The sequence below is a fragment of the Sturnira hondurensis genome, unplaced genomic scaffold (genome assembly GCF_014824575.4).
Source record: "Sturnira hondurensis isolate 20B ecotype Veracruz unplaced genomic scaffold, ASM1482457v3 Scaffold0020119, whole genome shotgun sequence".
NCBI classification, from domain to species: Eukaryota; Metazoa; Chordata; class Mammalia; order Chiroptera; family Phyllostomidae; genus Sturnira; species Sturnira hondurensis.
In genome coordinates, this window is record NW_028092750.1 from 5,751,792 (window position 1) to 5,768,572 (window position 16,781).

The 16,781-nt window shown below is 59.0% G+C and overlaps 3 protein-coding genes across 5 annotated transcripts; 2 read left to right on the plus strand and 1 right to left on the minus strand.

Annotated features, from left to right (window-relative positions):
* The first annotated feature begins 1,145 nt into the window (after window positions 1–1,145).
* Window positions 1,146–2,491, plus strand: LOC118975018 (translation initiation factor IF-2-like). The gene is made up of 2 exons (XM_037028637.1): window positions 1,146–1,193; window positions 1,655–2,491. The coding sequence occupies exon 2, from the start codon at window positions 1,702–1,704 to the stop codon at window positions 2,395–2,397; it is 696 nt and encodes a 231-aa protein (XP_036884532.1). The 5' UTR covers window positions 1,146–1,193; window positions 1,655–1,701; the 3' UTR covers window positions 2,398–2,491.
* On the plus strand, window positions 2,155–12,198 carry NR2F6 (nuclear receptor subfamily 2 group F member 6). The gene is made up of 4 exons (XM_037028636.1): window positions 2,155–3,116; window positions 6,920–7,014; window positions 9,680–10,246; window positions 11,449–12,198. The coding sequence occupies exons 1-4, from the start codon at window positions 2,833–2,835 to the stop codon at window positions 11,721–11,723; spliced, it is 1,221 nt and encodes a 406-aa protein (XP_036884531.1). The 5' UTR covers window positions 2,155–2,832; the 3' UTR covers window positions 11,724–12,198.
* Window positions 12,199–14,304: 2,106 nt separating this feature from the next.
* On the minus strand, window positions 14,305–16,522 carry OCEL1 (occludin/ELL domain containing 1). 3 transcript variants are annotated; one of them, XM_037028858.1, is made up of 6 exons: window positions 16,419–16,522; window positions 15,893–16,069; window positions 15,564–15,763; window positions 15,169–15,334; window positions 14,870–14,923; window positions 14,305–14,698 (listed from the first exon to the last, which is right to left on the minus strand). In XM_037028858.1, exons 2-6 carry the CDS (start codon window positions 15,968–15,970, stop codon window positions 14,576–14,578), a joined length of 621 nt encoding a protein of 206 aa, XP_036884753.1. In that variant the 5' UTR covers window positions 15,971–16,069; window positions 16,419–16,522; the 3' UTR covers window positions 14,305–14,575. The 3 variants fall into 3 exon arrangements, with proteins under 3 accessions (XP_036884753.1, XP_036884754.1, XP_036884755.1); XM_037028859.1 differs by having other exon boundaries at window positions 16,484–16,502; XM_037028860.1 differs by having other exon boundaries at window positions 14,607–14,698; window positions 14,815–14,923.
* Between the last annotated feature and the right edge of the window lie 259 nt (window positions 16,523–16,781).

Here is a 16,781-nt window from a genome sequence, read left to right on the forward strand (position 1 = left end):
GACAAGACCACCTGTTGGAGGGCAGGGAAGGAGTTCAAGCTGGAAGAGGGGGCGGGGGCTGGTTCCCAGGCTTCCCAGAGCAGGGTCTAGCAGTTCCCACAGGTGTCCCCTCAGCAGATGGGCCCAGGCCTCTTTGTCCCAAGTCCTTAGCTGCCTCAAGGTCAAATGTCACCTCGGGCTGCAGGCAGGGGTCAGGGGTCAGGGGGTTGGATCTGGACTTCTACTCCCACCCCCTCTCACAGGCACACGTGGGGCCCCAGGAGCTGCAGGGTCAGCTGAGTTACTGGGAGGGGGGCAGGGCTGCTGCCAGGGGTTGGACCTTCTCAAGGGTCTAGGATTCACAGACTTATCCAATGGTGCCTCCCTGCCCCAGACTGTGCGTCCTTCAAGCCTCAGTGCCCAGCCTCACTCTGACTTCCTTCCAGAACCTTCTCTCCCTTTCTGCGAGACCCCCGTCACCCACCAAGGATCCGAGAAGATACAGGCAGTGGACCTAGGACCCTTGTTCTCACCCCAAGCAACCAGCCAGCGCCCCTACATTCCCAGGCTGCCCCAGACCAAAGGGGCAGACCACCTGTCCAACCACCCCCAGACCTGTCCAACCACCCTGGCGCCCTTCCCCCCACAAGGCTTACAGGGCAGAAGTCCACTCTAGCCAGACACATGGAAAGTTCTTGCTCATGTCTAATCCTAGTCCTTTTTGCTCTCTGTACCTGATAAAACTTTCCTCACCTCCCATCCAGCCAAACTCTCCCTGGGAGGCCCAGAGTCCTAGAGCTGTGGCAGGGCTGTGCTCGCTTTTCCAGGACCTTGGTTTCCTTCTAGACATTGCATAATTTCTCAGCATCCCACCCCAAGCAAGCCCAGGCTGCTTCTTCAGATATCATCTGGAGATGGGGTGCCTTTTTCTAAGGCCCCTTACTGAGAGAGGAGGGCATTGGAGTCTTGGGGTCAGAGGGCACAGCTCTCCTGCTCCTACAGCCTTCAGAGGCCCAGCCTCGTGGCCTCGTGACTGGCTCTGGCCTGGGCAGGGCAGGGCAGGGCAGGGCAGAAGATAAGGCTGGGCAACAGGATTTGCAGGACTATAAGGTGAAAGGTGAAAGGAAGGGTTTTTCCAGCCGGTTAAACGTTAACGAACCCCGAACCAGGGGCTCTTGCTACTCCAGCCAAAAGCTGCCTGGAGCATTCAAAAGGTGCTTAATATATGCTGGTTGGCCCCAGCCCAGGGTCTGGGTGGGGTTGCGGGGGTGGGGGAGGCTTTGCGGGCCGGCGGCAGCTGGGAGGAGAGTTCCGGGAGCTGGAAGAGACATCTGCAGTCCAGCCGGCCGCCTGGCCAATCCCTTACTATAAAGCACAGGAAAAAAAAGGGAATTGAAGGGGAAGGGGCAGGCCCTGGCAGGGGTGGCGGGCATTCCTGTCGCCTCCAACCTCGCCCGGAGGATGGGCGACCTGCTTCGAGTCTTGAATTTCTGGGGAGGGAACCCCCCTGATCTTGCGCCCCCTCCAGCCGCCGACCACCATATCCCTTCCCCCTAGATATTTCGAGCACCAGGTGTTTGCCCAAGCAGAGGCTGGCTGGGTGGGGGGTCGGCCGCTGCGACTTACTGGAAGGGGAAGCAAACACAATCCATTTTGCAACCGTGCAATGCCCTAGGGTGTGCGGGCGTGCGCGCGCGTGTGTATTGCACATGGGCAAGCCCCATGGATGCAACTGGACCCCCACTACTGCTTCTGCCGGGAATGGGGGGCTCCGAGTGGCGTCTTGAGCGCGGTGGAGCGACGCTACGTCCAAGGCAGGAGGTGGAGGGGAGGGCCCTGAAGAGGCTTCTCGGAGAGTGTAGAAGGGCAGAGGGCAGCTGCCGCCCACGTTCCCGCCGTGGCCCAGCAGGGGTTAAGACTGGAGCAGTAGAGGACGGGGGCGGGGATGAGGAGGGGGAGGGTCAGGCCAAGCGGTCCCGCGACCCGCCCTCGCCCCTCCCTCCGTCCCAGGCGCCGGGCGCAGCGTACGGCCACCCATGCCCTTATAAGGGCGGCTGTCGCCGGGGCAACGAGCGCCCGCCCCCAGTCCGCGGCGCGCTCCCCTGCCCCCGCCCCCGCCCCCCTCCCGCCCCGCGAATGGAACGTTGTGTGTCAAACCGGCCGCAGCGCGAGGCCGGCGCACGGGGTCGGCAGCGGCGGCAGCGGCAGCGAGAGCGAGGCTCAGGCCCAGGCTCAGGCCCAGGCCTGGCGTGCGCGGCCGCAGCGGGGACGGCAGTTCGAAAAGCGCCGGCCAGCGGCCCTGCAGGCCCCGAACGGCCGCCCGGGGGCCTCGGGGACCCAGGGGGCGCGGCGACCGGCCCCGGCGCCCGCCCGCCGCCCCTCCCCCTCGCCGCGGGCAGCCGTGCAACTTGCGGCTAAACTTTCCCCCCGGCCTCCCGCACCCGAATGGCGGCCCGCTAAGTTGGCCGTAGCACGGGGCCGAGCGGCGGCCAGACCAGAGGGCGCCCCCTGCGCAGCCCGGGCCGGGCCATGGCCCGCGCGCCCCCGCTGGGGCCCCAGGGCGGCAGGGCGCGAGTCCCCGGGGCCCCTGGCCCGCGCCTCTAGCGCGCCCCCCCCGACCCCGGGCCCGGCCCCGCGCACGCGTGGGAAAGTTGGCCTGGAACCGGCCCGACCAGTTCCGCCTGGGCGCGCGGACGGGTCGCAGGAAGTTGCTGCAAAACTTTTTTGGGGGGTGCAGCCGGTGTCCCCCGCGCGCCAGGACCGGATGCGCACCGGGTAGAGTCCCCCGGGCCGATAGGAGTGCCCGGCGGGAGGAGCGTGGAGGGGGCGCCCCGGCCCCGCTGCCCTGGGGCTATGGCCATGGTGACCGGCGGCTGGGGCGGCCCCGGCGGCGGCGGAGACACGAACGGTGTGGACAAGGCAGGAGGCTACCCGCGCGCGGCCGAGGAAGACTCGGCCTCACCCCCCGGCGCCGCCAGCGACGCGGAGCCGGGCGACGAGGAGCGGCCGGGGCTGCAGGTGGACTGCGTGGTGTGTGGGGACAAGTCGAGCGGCAAACACTACGGCGTCTTCACCTGCGAGGGCTGCAAGAGCTTCTTCAAGCGGAGCATCCGCCGCAACCTCAGCTACACCTGCCGGTGAGCCCTCCCATCCGCGCCCCGCCGCTTGCTCCCGGCCCGGCCTGGCCCTGGCCCTGACCTGCTCGGTCACCTTGGGCCTGGCGCTGACCTTCCTGGGCCTCCACTCCCCCTCTGAGAGAGGGGCACAGCCCCCTGTTCTCCTCTCCATTTCATTCCTGGAATTGTGTATACAGTCAGCGCTGTATGGATGCAATTCCCCCCATACAGGTGGTCCCTTTGAGCCTTCCGCCCCGGTTCCTCGCTCCCACTCTCTAGCTTTAATCCGGAGAGTGGTCATCTCTGCGCGAAGAAAGAGTGGGGTGCTGTCAGGGCTGGGACCCTAACCTCGGGGCACCCCTTTTTGGGAACATCGTCATACGGCGCCTCGCGGGAATCGAACGTGGAACTTGGACTATGCAGCTTACAGCGTCCGGGGGCCATTGTCTGCGGCCGCGGGGATCAATACGGCGCGCCCTAGGGGTCAAATATCACTTCCAAAGTCGCTCTGGCCACGGGGGCGTTGGCGAAAGCTAGACATGGGTGGCGCAGGGCGGCCTCCTTCGCATGGGGACCTTGTTGTAGGGGAGGGCTGGGCCTGCCTATTACCGGGCATACCCCCTGGGCTCGGCCTGGGCTTTGGGTCACCGGAAACCGCCTCTGGAGGGCGGGGAAGATGGGGAGGCTGGCTGGATTTCACTGCACCTCTGCTGCTCCACCCCCGCAGCCATGAGAGGGGTGAGACCTGAGGCTCCTGGAAAATCCCTGAAACTTAGGTGGCTCCACTTCGGGTGGGGTGAATGTTTCCGAGAAGGCCTGGGCTGCCCTGGGTTGGAGACCCCACTGACAGGGCGGGCCTTGCTACCTTCTCTGTTTGGAACCCGGTTTGGGTGTCCAGCCCAGGGCCCCTTTCCACCGCTCTTGAGTGAGCATCCTTTCACTCCATTGACAAGCCCCTATTCTGAGTCCCCCAGGAAATTGCCTGGGCTCTGCAGAGCCAGTGTGGGGAGCCTCATTTTCTGTATGTGCAAAACAGGCCCAGAGAGGTCCTGGTGTCTGTTCTGGGTCACCCAGGGAGAGGCCCTGCCCCAGTTGGGGTTTAACAAGGGGATTTTGGGGGCTGGGAAGGTGGATGGGACAGGCCCTGGCTGGATAGCTAAGTTGGTTATACCTTTGTTGGGATAGGCCAAGATTGCATGTTTGATCCTCAGTCAGGGCACATAAAGAATTAACCAATGAATGCATATATTAGGGGACTCTGTTTCATTCTCTCTCTCCCTCTCCCTTTCTCTCTCCAAAATCAATAAGTAAAAAAAAAGAGGGGGGCAGGAAAGTTGGGGTCGGAGTCCTTCCCAGGGAGGGCTTGTTGGTGAGGCTCCTGGGCGGGTGCCTGGGCATCTGGAGTTTGGCCCCAGGTCTGGGGTCAGGGCCTGTCGGGGGTGGCCGTGAGCGCGCGGGCGTGTGTGTGTGTGTGTGTGTGTGTGTGTGTGTGTGTAGAGATTGTGAGCTGGCTTCCTCCCTCCTCCAGTGCTAACTGGGCCACCAGACTGGCCTCATTCTTGTTGCCGGAATAACTGCCTGCTTTCTGGCTGGGTCTTTGGGGAGGACAGCGGAGGGGCTCAGGCGGTTTTGGGGTCCCAGAGGCTCCCTGAGGGCAGGAGCACCAAGACAGGGGAGAGGAGGCATTGTTAGGGGTTGGCAGGTTTTTCAGAAACTCAGTGCCATACAACCAGATGGAGTCACTGCCCCTCTCTGAGCCTCAGATCGATTCAGCCAAGTTCCCTTAGGGATCATCCTGGGCAGTGCGATGCCCCCCTTACCCCCCCAGAGAGACTGACCGCAAATCCAACCCTCTCCTAGTCTGGTGGGGACACAGTAAAGTGCAGATGCCCCAGCCCATGGGGTCTGGGTTTGTCCAGAGAGAGGGATAGGTCTGGGATCCTAGCAGGGAGCAAGGGGCTCTGCCTGAGGGTCAGAGAGGACTGCCTGGAGGAGGACAATGGGAGGTGGGCCTTCAAGCATGAGGGGTTTGGTCCAGGCAGATGCCCAGTGCAGGTTGGGGGTGCAGTGTTATGAGATGAGACCACCCAGGCATGGGAGAAGTTAGAGCTGAGTGGGCTTGAAATGTTGGACTGAGGGCCACAGGGAGCCACGGAGGGCGTTTGAGCAAGGGAGGGATCTGATCAAATTGAACTGGAAGCCAGAAACCCAGGAGGAAACTTAGTTGGGCCCCAGGGTTGGGCCAAGCATGTGCTTTTTAGGGTGGGTAATAGTCAGAACTTTTTGTTTCCCTATCTGGAGGGCTGGGAGGGCTGTCCCAACTCCAGAGCTCGGGAGGTTGAAGCAGAAGGTTCTGGGCCTCCCCTGAGGTCAGGGGGCCCTGAGCTGGGCCCCTGTCTGTCCATCCGCCCACCCACCCCAGGTCTGGCTGTTTCCAGCCGGCTGCCCACAGCCTGCTGCCCAGGACCCTCCCACTGCCTGCCTGCTGGGCTTTGTTCTGGTTCTGCCTGAGCTCCCTCCACCCTAGCAGGGCCTCCTCCTGGGGGTTGGGGCTGTTTAGGGGCCCGAGGCCTGGGCTCAGAGGCTTCCACTTGCAGGATCCAGGAACTTGGAGGCTCCTCAGAGCCTCAGCTCCCCTAAAGCTGCCATTGGCACTCCCTGCTGGGGCCTGGGGCCTGACACCTGGCACCCACCTCAGAGCCTCTCAGATCTCTGTTCCCTCATTTCCCCAGTGCACTTCATAAGGAGCTGGCCTCTGGCCTCACATTTTCAAATGAGGAAACCAAGGCTTGGTGGAGAAGTTGCCTCTGGAAGGTTAGGGCTGCCTGTCCAGCTGAGAGTTGTTTTATTTTTAACTTTATTGAGTGTTTTACTCATTGTTTCTGGGTGAACTTGGTGCTCAGCTGGAAGCCCATGGGTGTCTGCCCCAGGACTAGGCCTTAGGGAGCCCTTAGCCCAGGGTAGAGAGAGTTATGGAGGGCAGGGGCCAAGGGGAAGAGGTGCCAGGGACATTTGAAGAACAAGGACTTGAACCATCCTGCTTGGGGTTGACTCTGGACAGGGAGCTCATTGCCGGACAGGGAGCTCATTGCCGTACAGGGCCGGGTCACCTGACCTGCCCCTGGGAGAGGCAACAACGATCCCTGAGGGCCTCCAGGAGGAAGCTTCTTAGGCTTAGTTAGGAGTTGGAAGGTCTCCCCAGAAGAAGGGAGGTGAGTGTGGAGTCTTAAAGTGGGGACAGGAGTTTGTTCATTCATTCGTGGCAGTTTTGTACAGGGCGATAATGCAGGGACCCCATAATGCTGACCCCATAGACTGGCCCTGGCCTGGCCTTGCCTTTACTTAATCAACTCAGAAATCCCAGCTCCCTGACCACATCCGTTCTTGGCTCTCACATTGCCCTGGGACCAAGATTTCACCCCTTAGCCTGACAGTGACCACATAAAATGAAACTGTTCAGGCCTCTATATTTTCACATTTCTAATCTTTTGCTCTCCTTGCATTTTCTGCTTGTAATTGTTTTTCCATTCACCTGAGGAACTATTCTGTCTTCAAAATCCAATTCCAGTGTTCCCTCCCTCGTATGCTAATCTATTTAATAACAGACTCCTATTCATCCGTGACCACCCACTCCCATTTGTCCATTCCTTATTGTGGACCTGCAGGCTTAGACTCTGCACCTCTTAGGGGCCACCTGCCCAGAGTGGGGTGGGTGGGCACTGGTGTTTTCCAGGTGCAGCCTTCAGAGTTGGCTTGCAGGGTGGCTTGGGGAGCAAGATGTGGGTGTCACGGTGACCCACGTGGTGACCTCTGCATGGCCGTAGGTCCAATCGTGACTGCCAGATCGACCAGCATCACCGTAACCAGTGCCAATACTGCCGCCTCAAGAAGTGCTTCCGGGTGGGCATGAGGAAGGAGGGTGAGTCTCCCCTGGGGTGGGGTAGACAAATGGCCTGTCCTTCGCTCTCACTCTCGAGGTCTGGTGCCCTCTAGCCTCATTACCACTGATCTGAGACCCTACGGGCCTCGGTCTGGCCCAGGGCTGGAGGAATCCAATTATTCGTGGCTGCCTGGTGGCTGTGCTGGAGCTGGGGCTGCAAGGGATGCACCGACCTGGGCTCGTGTTAGGGCTGTTCTCCTGTCCCCCCTCCCTCAGAGGCAGGTGCCCTGGCTCTGACGTCTCAGTAGCCCCACCCCTACCCCCTACTCTGGCCACAACTTTCTGAACAAGGGCATATTTTTTCATTAGATTTGCTTTTCCTCCCTGCTCCACCCCGGCCTTATGTTTGCCCAAGGCAGGAATTTGCTCAATTAAGTCAAAGGGCAGCCTGTCTTCCACCTGACCCTTGGCCCTGGGAGCCAGAGGGAGGCCCAGACTCTTGTCTCTGCCCTGGGGACTTGGGTGGACATGTGCTGGCAAGGAGGCCTAGAACTCTGTTCCTAAAGCTGCGGTGGGACTCAGAGGCTTCCACCAGGAGCCTCGGCACCAGCGCAGAAGCTGCCCGTGCTATGTGTCAGGTCTCTGCGTGGCTCACAGGGGCTAGGCTGGCAGTTCTTCCTACACTTCAGTTGAGTTTCTCTGGTCGAAAGTTGGTTTCTTCTCTGCTCGGCCTTAAGAAGAAGCGAGGGATGGTTGCTCAGACTCTGTCTCTTAAACTGTCTGGTCATTCCCTTTGGTCCTTTTGAGTTTGAGGGGACTCTCCTGCCCCCTTCCCCCCACCTGGATTTGCCTCTGCTTGTCCATTGGACCTAAAATCCTTATGTACTTCAAATCGAGGTGTCAGGTCTCCTGTCCCGGGGGTGGATACCATCATAATTGCAGCTCATGTCCCAAGCACAGTCCCCCCTCAGGGCTGTTCCTTCTGCCCGGCACATTCTTCCCCCAGACGCCCGCATGGCTTCCTCCCTCTTTTAAGGTTTGCTGTTTTCAAACAGCACCTCCGCATGAGAGCCCTCCTGATGGCCCTTCGCCACCCTCCTCGACTTCGCTCCATTCACCTTGCTGTGCTCCCTTGTTAGAATGTCTGCTCTCTGGGGACAGGGACCTCTGCCTTGTTTTCTGACAGAACCCCAGTGCCTATTAACCAGGTCCTGCAACACAGAAGGTGCTCAATAAGTGTTTCTTGGCTTGAATTGCTATCCATTTAGCCCTTACTGTGTGCTAAGTGCCGTCCTAAGCAGGTCAGATAGAGTCTTATGACAGACATTCAGTGATTGATGTCATAATCTTTATTATTATGTCCTAAATCTTACAGATGGGGAAACTGAGCTCAGAGTAGAGAGGTGAGGCCATTTTGCCAGGGTATGAGAGCAATAGAGTTGTGGTTGGGGCTTGAACTCATGCATTCTGGGCTGAATGAGAAGTCTGGGGAAGGAACGCTCAGGAAGTGGGAACAGCAAGTACAGAGGCCCTGAGGTGGGAACGTGGCTGGGGATAGAGAAATAGTGGGGATGGGGTTTAGAACCGAATGAGCACAAGGTGAAGAGGAGGGTCCCCCAACCCCTGAGAGCCAGGCTCAACCCAAGCCCCTGCTTCTACCCCTGGCTCCCACTCACGTCTCCTTCCCCATTTGCTCCGTGGCGGGTTGACCAGGAGTTCATGGAGGTGGCGAGACAGGGCCTGCCAACTCATTAAAGCTCATTAATTAGTCTCTGTCTGGCACCCTACCTACTCTGCCCCTCTTTCCACCTACCTGGTCACTGGGGACACTGGCTGAGGCAAGCAGTGAGTCTTCTCCCTCCTCACAGTCAAGGCTACTGAGAGCAGCTGATGTTTATTGAGCACCTGCTACTGTCCAGGACTCCATTCTCAGCACTGGGGCTACTGCAGGGACCTAGACAGACAGATCCTCTTGGGGCCCATGACCTGGGGGTGGATTGGGGGTGTGGGACTGGTAGCTAGAGTAATGATTCCATCTCCATAGGAGAGATGTCTTGCTTTAGGGACAGATTGGCCAGGGACCCCAAGTTCTAGGAAAGCTCCCCTTCCCTGGTCCAGTTTTCAGTTCTGGGACTCATGATTGACAGATAAGGGCATGGCTGACAGGTCAAACCTCCCTGGCTGCTGAATAGAGCCCCCACAGTCCAGAGGGAGGGGGCCAGGCATGCGTGAAATTCGCTCTCACCCAGTGGTCCTATTCCTACCCAGGAAGGTCCCCCTACCATGGTCCTTCTCTCCAGGGATGGGGTTAGGGCTGGCTGGACAGGTGTTCCATGGCTATAGGCACAGGGAAGAGCAGGAAGGGGCCTGAGGACCCTGTGCCCTGGCCTCCCAACAAGCTATGTGCCTATGAGGTGGGGTTGGGGGTTTCAGGGCAAGGCTGGCTGTGGTGGGTCTTAGAGAGAAGAGGCTGAATGACCCTTTGATGACTTGTCTTTCCCCTTATATTCCTCCCTGTCTTCCCCCCACGATTCTCTGGATATCCACTTTCCCCCTATTTTTTCCTCCTTCTCCCGCTTCCCTCCTTCCTCGACCTCTCATTGCCCTCCCCCATGTTCCTCCATCCTCCTTTTACCCATTTTCCTCCCCCATTCCTCATTCTCTCCTTCCCCTTTCTCCTGCCCTACTCTCCCCACCCCCACAGCGGTCCAGCGTGGCCGCATCCCGCATTCGCTGCCGGGCCCTGTGACCGCCTCCTCGGGCAGCCCCCCGGGTTCTGTGCTGGCTGCAGCGGTAGCAGGCGGGGACCTCTTCCCGGGGCAGCCTGTATCGGAGCTGATCGCGCAGCTGCTGCGCGCCGAGCCCTACCCCGCGGCGGCTGGGCGCTTTGGCGCAGGCAGTGGTTCATCGGGCGCAGTGCTGGGAATCGACAACGTTTGTGAGCTGGCCGCGCGGCTCCTGTTCAGTACAGTGGAGTGGGCTCGCCACGCGCCCTTCTTCCCGGACCTGCCGGTGGCCGACCAGGTGGCGCTGCTGCGCCTGAGCTGGAGCGAGCTGTTTGTGCTGAACGCCGCACAGGCGGCACTGCCCCTGCACACGGCGCCGCTCCTGGCCGCAGCTGGTCTGCACGCCGCGCCCATGGCCGCTGAGCGCGCAGTGGCCTTCATGGATCAGGTGCGTGCCTTCCAGGAGCAGGTGGACAAGCTGGGCCGCCTGCAGGTCGACTCCGCAGAATACGGCTGCCTCAAGGCGATTGCGCTGTTCACACCTGGTAAGATATGCTCCAAAGGGGGAACATGGGGACTCTTTGGAGGTGGGGGAAGTGACCCCAGAGCCCTGTACTCTCTGTCCCCCTGCCTGCCAGAGCTGTGGCCTTCTCTGAGTGCTAATTGGGGGCAGGGGAGGAGGTGATATAGGAAGTATGTCACCTTGGTGTCCCCACCCCAGGTCCCAGGTCTTCCTAAGAACTCTGACTCTGGTGACCAGGCCCCAGGCTGGGTCTGGACTGGTGACTCAGGTCCCCACAGCCTCTGCCTGATTCTGGGGCTCTCTCAGATCCCCCCACTCTCTATCCCCTCATTAGAGTTTTCATTGTCCTCAGCACTGCCATCAGAGGGCCAGGGCATGGGAGGGGAGGTCTCTGACACTTGGTTTAAGCCCCTTGGTCCCCCCAGATCAGGGTGCTTCCCACTTTGCTCTTACGAAGGAAGGATTGCTCAGAAACAGGCAGGGGTGCTCTGGCACCTAGTTCTGGGACCCCACTCCCTGATTTCTGTGACCCCAGACCTCTGAGGCAGAGCCCCCAGGCCACCAAACCTGCACTGTATTGAGGTCCTTCCTGTTGAAGAGGAGCTGGGCTCGCCTCAGACCCTCCTTGCCACTTGTAATCATCCAGCTGCTAAAGCCCTACGTATTCTAGGGATTGGTGGCACAGCTGCCTCTGTACTCTGGAAGGTTCCAGACCCCTCTAGGTGACTTCTTGGGGCCAGGGATGGGGGACCAGACCTAGGCCATTCTGGGAGGTGGTTTTCATGCGAGAAATAGGGTTTTGCCTTCGTTCTTTTCCCAGAAGGCTCCCCTGCCCCCACCTTCAGAGGGCCCCATCTAGACACTGTAATGTTCACTCACACCCCAGGCCCCTCTGGGCCTTGCCTTTCCCCCCAAGTCCCCTCCCCAGCCCTGTTTTCCTTGATGTTGATTAGAACTTGTCTCCCTGTCAAGGCCTCAGGGTCCCATTCCCCGCTTGAGATATCACTGCCTGTGCCTTTGTTATCTTCCTCAGATGAGGCCGCTTCCATGTCTCTTGAGGACCACTGCTTAGATATCCCCACTTGTGCCCCAGGCCCCCCCGCCTCCCACCTCCCGAGTGCCCCCTTCCCTCCATATCAGCCCCAGTGGCGCTTCCAGTAACTCCTGGGACTCTGTGTCCTCCTGCCAGGTCCTACCCATCTGATCTTGCCCTTGTCCTCCCAGATGCCTGTGGCCTCTCGGACCCAGCGCATGTGGAGAGCCTGCAGGAGAAGGCGCAGGTGGCCCTCACCGAGTACGTTCGGGCCCAGTATCCGTCCCAGCCCCAGCGCTTTGGGCGCCTGCTGCTGAGGCTCCCTGCCCTGCGCGCAGTCCCTGCCTCCCTCATCTCCCAGCTGTTCTTCATGCGCCTGGTGGGCAAGACGCCCATCGAGACGCTGATCCGAGACATGCTGCTGTCCGGGAGTACCTTCAACTGGCCCTACGGCTCGGGCCAGTGACTGGACAGGACCCAGGGCTCCATGGCCTGGTCTGCAGACCTCAAGGGGTATGGCTGCTTGAGCCTCAGGGGGGATCCCCAGAGGACCCCAGCCTCTCTCCTCAGACTCCTATTTTTTAAAGACTGTGAAACGTTTGTCTTTTCTGTTTTTTAAATGATCATGAAACCAAAAAGTGACTGATGGTCCAGGCTCTAGTCCTGTCCTCCCAAGAACCCCCTGGCCAAGATGAGGGGAGGAACTGAGGTTCCAATCCTGGGACAGTCTCGTCCCTTAGCACCTCAGGCATGAACTTGTGGGATGGTGGGGTTGGCTGCCCTGGTGTGGTGGACAGAGGCCTGGCGTCTGGACTGGAAGGGTGGCCACAGCCAGGCAGGGGTCGTGTGTGTCAGGTGGCTTCCTCTGGACACATGATCCATGTTGGACACTACATGGTTAATGAATTAAGGCCAATTAATAAAGGTATTTCCTACCTGCATAGCCTCTGTCATCTTTTGAGGGGAGGGCAGCCTACCACGGGGACCTATTCCCGCCACCTGGAAACCCCACAACTAATAACATCCCCTCTCGCTGGTTTTATCCCCTCATCCCCTCAAGCTGTTGGACAGCTTGTTGGACAACGTTGTGGGCAAACTGAGGCTTGGGGGAAGTTGGGGTTGAGGTCAGCCAGGGAGTTTGTAGGAGTTAAGCCTAGCTCATGGCTCAAGTTCAAATTCAGGCTCTGGCTTCAGGGAGTGAGCCTCATAGATTCACACCTACCCTGGACCAAACACCTCACTGTTTTCTTCAATCAGCCCTTAATCATGACATCTGGGCCCCAGTGTTTTCAGAAAAACACCTGGGGCTAATTCTGTCACATGATAGTCCAGACAGAGGCCCCCATTCCCCTGGCCACAATGATCAGTTCTGGGAGGGCACATGGCCTAGGGCTGACCAGTGGCTTGGATGGCAGGGCTCGGAACTAGGAGGATATAATCAAAGCAGAGCCAAAAGAGGATCAATTTCCTAGGATGCCACAGGAGGCCCTGGATCCAACCATACCTGGAAATCCTTGTTTTAGTCCCATAGCCCAGACTTCCCCTTCTGTCCCCGAGCCAGTTTGAATCTATATGTAACTAAAGAATTTGTAGCCCTGGCTGGTGTGGCTCAGTGGAGTGAGTGTCAGCCTGTGAAGCAAGTGGTTGCTTGGTTTGATTCCCCGTCAGGACACATGCCTGGGTTGCACATGACCCTGGTTGCAGGCCAGGTCCCTGTGAGCTGACTGATGTTTCTCTCCCTCTTTCTCCCTCTCCCAGACTTTGAAATGTGAACGTAAGTTGATATGGGATGGTGGAGGCCATCAGGGACCTGGCCGTCCTGGCCTTGTTTGCAGTCTGCAGTGTGGAAGGCACCTAAGGGAGTTATTGCCAGGACTGTGGCTCTAGGGGGCCTGGATGGTGGTGGGGGTGGCACCTTGGCCCTGACTGAGGCCTTATCAGGCAGGAGACAAGCTCTCCATCAGACGCCCCTTTGAAAGCCGTGAGGGAAGAGCTTGGGTCTCACCCAGCTAGTGCTTAGCCCTCCCCATTCGTACCCCAGCCTGCCCCATGTCCATCTTGGAGGCCTGGAAAGATAAGGGGCTGTGTGTGTGAGGCCATTCTCTGTTGAACTGAGTGAGGGTCTTGTGCCCTGGCTACTGGGAACCCACTGAGGCCGAACTGGGTATCTTCTGAAATATCCTGTGGGTAAGTGGATGGATGTCCACTCGGTTGGAATGGACAGCAGTGCCCCACTACTCAGATTCACAGGACATCTGAGGACTGAGCAAGACCGCTGCATCTGCTTTGCTTCCAGTCCCCAGGCTGGAGACTTCGATGTCTGTCCAGGCCCGACTGCTGAACTACAAAACCGCACCCATATGGCCTTTTCTGGGAGAAGTCATCTTGAGCCTCCCTGGCTGTTAAGACTGCCGTCAGGCCCTCATTATTGCTGTCACACTGGGCCCAGGGCCATCTTCCCTGAGAGCGGGCCCAGGGACTGAGGCGTCTGTGCCCACAGTCTGCTTCCCTGATTGTCCCTGTCCCTTGTGACTCCCCCGAAAGGCCAAGACTCAAAGAGGGGACCAGCACATGGCCCCACGGGGAGCCTGGCACTACCAGTGTCCCATGCACCTGAGCCACAGGCCAAGTGTGTGAACTGTGCCCACACAGTGCCCAATGCCCAATGCCAATCACGGTTCATCTTGCAATGCCCAGAAGTGGAAAATCACAGGGGCCCATTTAACTGGTTGGTGTCAGGGCCTTCTGTAGGAAAGCTGCATCTGCCCCCTTCAGGTGGTCCCCAGAATTGCATCACATGAATTTTCCAGGGGGCCACCCCAGCAAGACTCTAGGGTCCTTTGTCTCCTTTACTGGACCTGTGGGAACACTTGGCCCCTCACCTTCCCAGGGAAAGGGCCACTTGAGGAAGAGAGGGAGCTCCCTGAACAGACTAGGATTCATACTCGTCTGGAGACCCTGGTCAAAGCTGTATCTTGGAACCTTGACTTTTTTTCCTCTAGAAAATGGAAGAACAATTTTTTGGTGACAACAGTGTTAAACAGCTATATATAGAATATATTTAAGAAATGTTTATTCCACTGGGACTGGAAAGTGGCACCTGCTCCCAGGGGTCAGGGCTGGGAGTCAGAGAGAAGGTCCTAGGAAGGATTTCTTGAGTAGGGGTCGTCAGAGCTAAGCCTCAAAGGCAGAGTCATTTGCAATCGGGGAAAGCTACTCTACGCGGGTGGAAGAGCAAGAGCTAAGGCTAGGAGGTAGAAAGAGAAGCAAGGGTGAGGTGAGGCCCCCCCACCCCAACGTGTCCCTCTGTCAGAGAGCTCAGAAGTACACGGAGCCCTCACTGTCTCCTCGGTTGTCGAATTTCTGGATCTGTGCCTTGAGGTGCCTTAGCTTGTCCTTCAGGTAGCGGCAGCGAGCCTGTTTGTCCAGAAAGATGGGGTCCTGGGCAGGGTGAGAGCCAGGAAAGTCCTTGTGGCAGTCTGGTCTATGGCCCTCAAGCTGCTTGACCCTTGGTTTTTCCTCTCTGAGCCTCAGTTTTATGTGAAACGGGCACGTACGGGAGTGTCAGGGGTGCAAAGGCCAGACCGTGAGATTCAGGAGACCATGACTCACCGTCCGCTTCTTCTCAAATTCCCTCCAGACACGGGCGGCTACTTGAGCCTCCTTCTACAAGGGAAGAAGGAAGGACTCAGGGAGTGCTGGACCCAAGGAGAGACGGGGAAACAGGCTCAGAGAGACACGGTGACCCATCTAGGGAGGACCTTAAAGGTTGATGTTGGCTCATGTGTGGTGGTGCCTGCCCAGTCTGGAGGAGGAAGAGTTTGGAGACAGGGACCCAGTGGGCGTGCTGGAGGCCAGGGTCTGGCCACCTGGAAGGGCTGTGGGGCAGGGGTTTCCACCTGGTTGCTGACCTGGCTTCGGGGAGCGGGCAGTGAGGTCAGCAGAGCCTTCAGCTGCTGGAGCTTTTTCTGTGCAGAGTCCAGCTGCTGCCGGAGCTCCAAGAACTCTGCATACTGGTCCTGAAACACTGCGGCATAGCAGCTCCGTTCCCTCTCACTGCTCACTGCCGGGTACTTACTGCAGGGAAGGGGGCGGTGTTGAGAGCAGGGCAGAGTGGGAGAGTGTAAAGAATCCCTGCCTTTCCCCCAATCAGTGCAATTTGTTTTTCTTAACCCATGCTGGGCACCCTGCTCAAAATGCCCTTTTTTTCTTACCAATTGGTCAACTCTTATTCACTTGTCAAAGCCCCAGACTCAGTGCCCCTTTCCTGTCCCAAGGCCTCAGCAACCACACGGGGGACACTTACAGCTCATAGTCGGGCACTGGGTATGGCCTAGACATATGCCCCTCGGGAATGGATCCAACAGGCTTCTTGGTGCCCGTGAGGGCCTGGGAGGGCAGTTCATCCTCAAATACAATCTTCTTGAGCCTTGCCCTGTGAGCGCTTGGCTGCAGTTGGCACAGGTTGCGGGGGCCGCTGGTTTCAAGGCCTCGAGGCACCAGATGCTGCAGACGCCGCAGGAATCAGTTTGGCGTTAATGAGGGTATCAGGAAGTAGCCGGGATCCTTTAAACTGCGGGGAATGAATCCTCTGCCTAGGCTCGGCCTGGGGACCCTCCTCCCGTTCAGACTCACCGGGGGCCCTGGGCCAGGAGGGCGGCTCTGCAAGTACCCCCGGGAGCCGTGGGTATGGTGGGGGACCCGGGTGGGCATCGACCTTGGGGAGGAGCCACTCGGGCGTCCCGGGGCCGACCGGCGGATCTTGCGGCCGTCGTCGTGGCCCGCGCGTGGCGGGGGTGGTCGGCGGGCGGCCTGTGGACACGAAAGAAGTACCTGAAGGAGGGCACCGCGGGTGGACGCGCGGAGTGCCGAACCTGGTAACAACCAACTCTACAGTCACGGGCGCGTTCCACAGCCTCGCTGTTTCTGCACAGACACACACGACTGGTCCTTAAAGCGCTCTGTTGCCTAACCCGGAAAGGCCTATGCAAATGTCCGTGACGCCATCTCGCTACTCGGGCCTGGCTCGCGTTAACCCCCGCGCAGACGCAACCTCGCCCGCTGAGGCGCAATGAGCCCACGGATACCACCCCTGAGAGGTCCCCGGGGATCCCCTCCCGGACGCGCCGCACGGACCCGGACCGCTCCCGCCCGGGATCACCTGTCCCAGCGTCCGGGGATCCGAGCCTAGGTCTACTCTCAGCGTTGCGTGAATCCTAGTTGTACCTTAACTGCAGGCTGGACCCAGCCGCCGGGGCGGCTCGGCAAAATGGGGGTGGAGCTGAGGGGAGGAGCCGGGCGGGGCCTGGTTACGTGGGAAGTGGATTCACACCCGTGAAACCAAGGTTCGAGTCCAACCAACACCCCGACTTGCTGTCTGAATGGGGCTGATGACTTATCCTCTCTGAGCCTCAATTTATTTGTCGGAAAACTTGTGGTTTTGGCAAACTTGCACTTATCTATTTACCAAAAAAAATTACATTTACAAAAACATTCCTCTAAATAACCGGATGTATGTTTAGAA

Coding starts and splice junctions, on each gene's coding strand:
- LOC118975018 (XM_037028637.1), top strand. CDS start 1,702: ATGGATGCAACTGGACCCCCACTACTGCTTCTGCCGGGAATGGGGGGC.
- NR2F6 (XM_037028636.1), top strand. CDS start 2,833: ATGGCCATGGTGACCGGCGGCTGGGGCGGCCCCGGCGGCGGCGGAGAC. Junction 3,117..6,919: donor AACCTCAGCTACACCTGCCG/GTGAGCCCTCCC, acceptor GCATGGCCGTAG/GTCCAATCGTGACTGCCAGA. Junction 10,247..11,448: donor GATTGCGCTGTTCACACCTG/GTAAGATATGCT, acceptor TTGTCCTCCCAG/ATGCCTGTGGCCTCTCGGAC.
- OCEL1 (XM_037028858.1), bottom strand. CDS start 15,970: ATGCCCACCCGGGTCCCCCACCATACCCACGGCTCCCGGGGGTACTTG. Junction 15,764..15,892: donor CTCCTGGCCCAGGGCCCCCG/GTGAGTCTGAAC, acceptor CGGCGTCTGCAG/CATCTGGTGCCTCGAGGCCT. Junction 14,699..14,869: donor AATTTGAGAAGAAGCGGACG/GTGAGTCATGGT, acceptor CACCCTGCCCAG/GACCCCATCTTTCTGGACAA.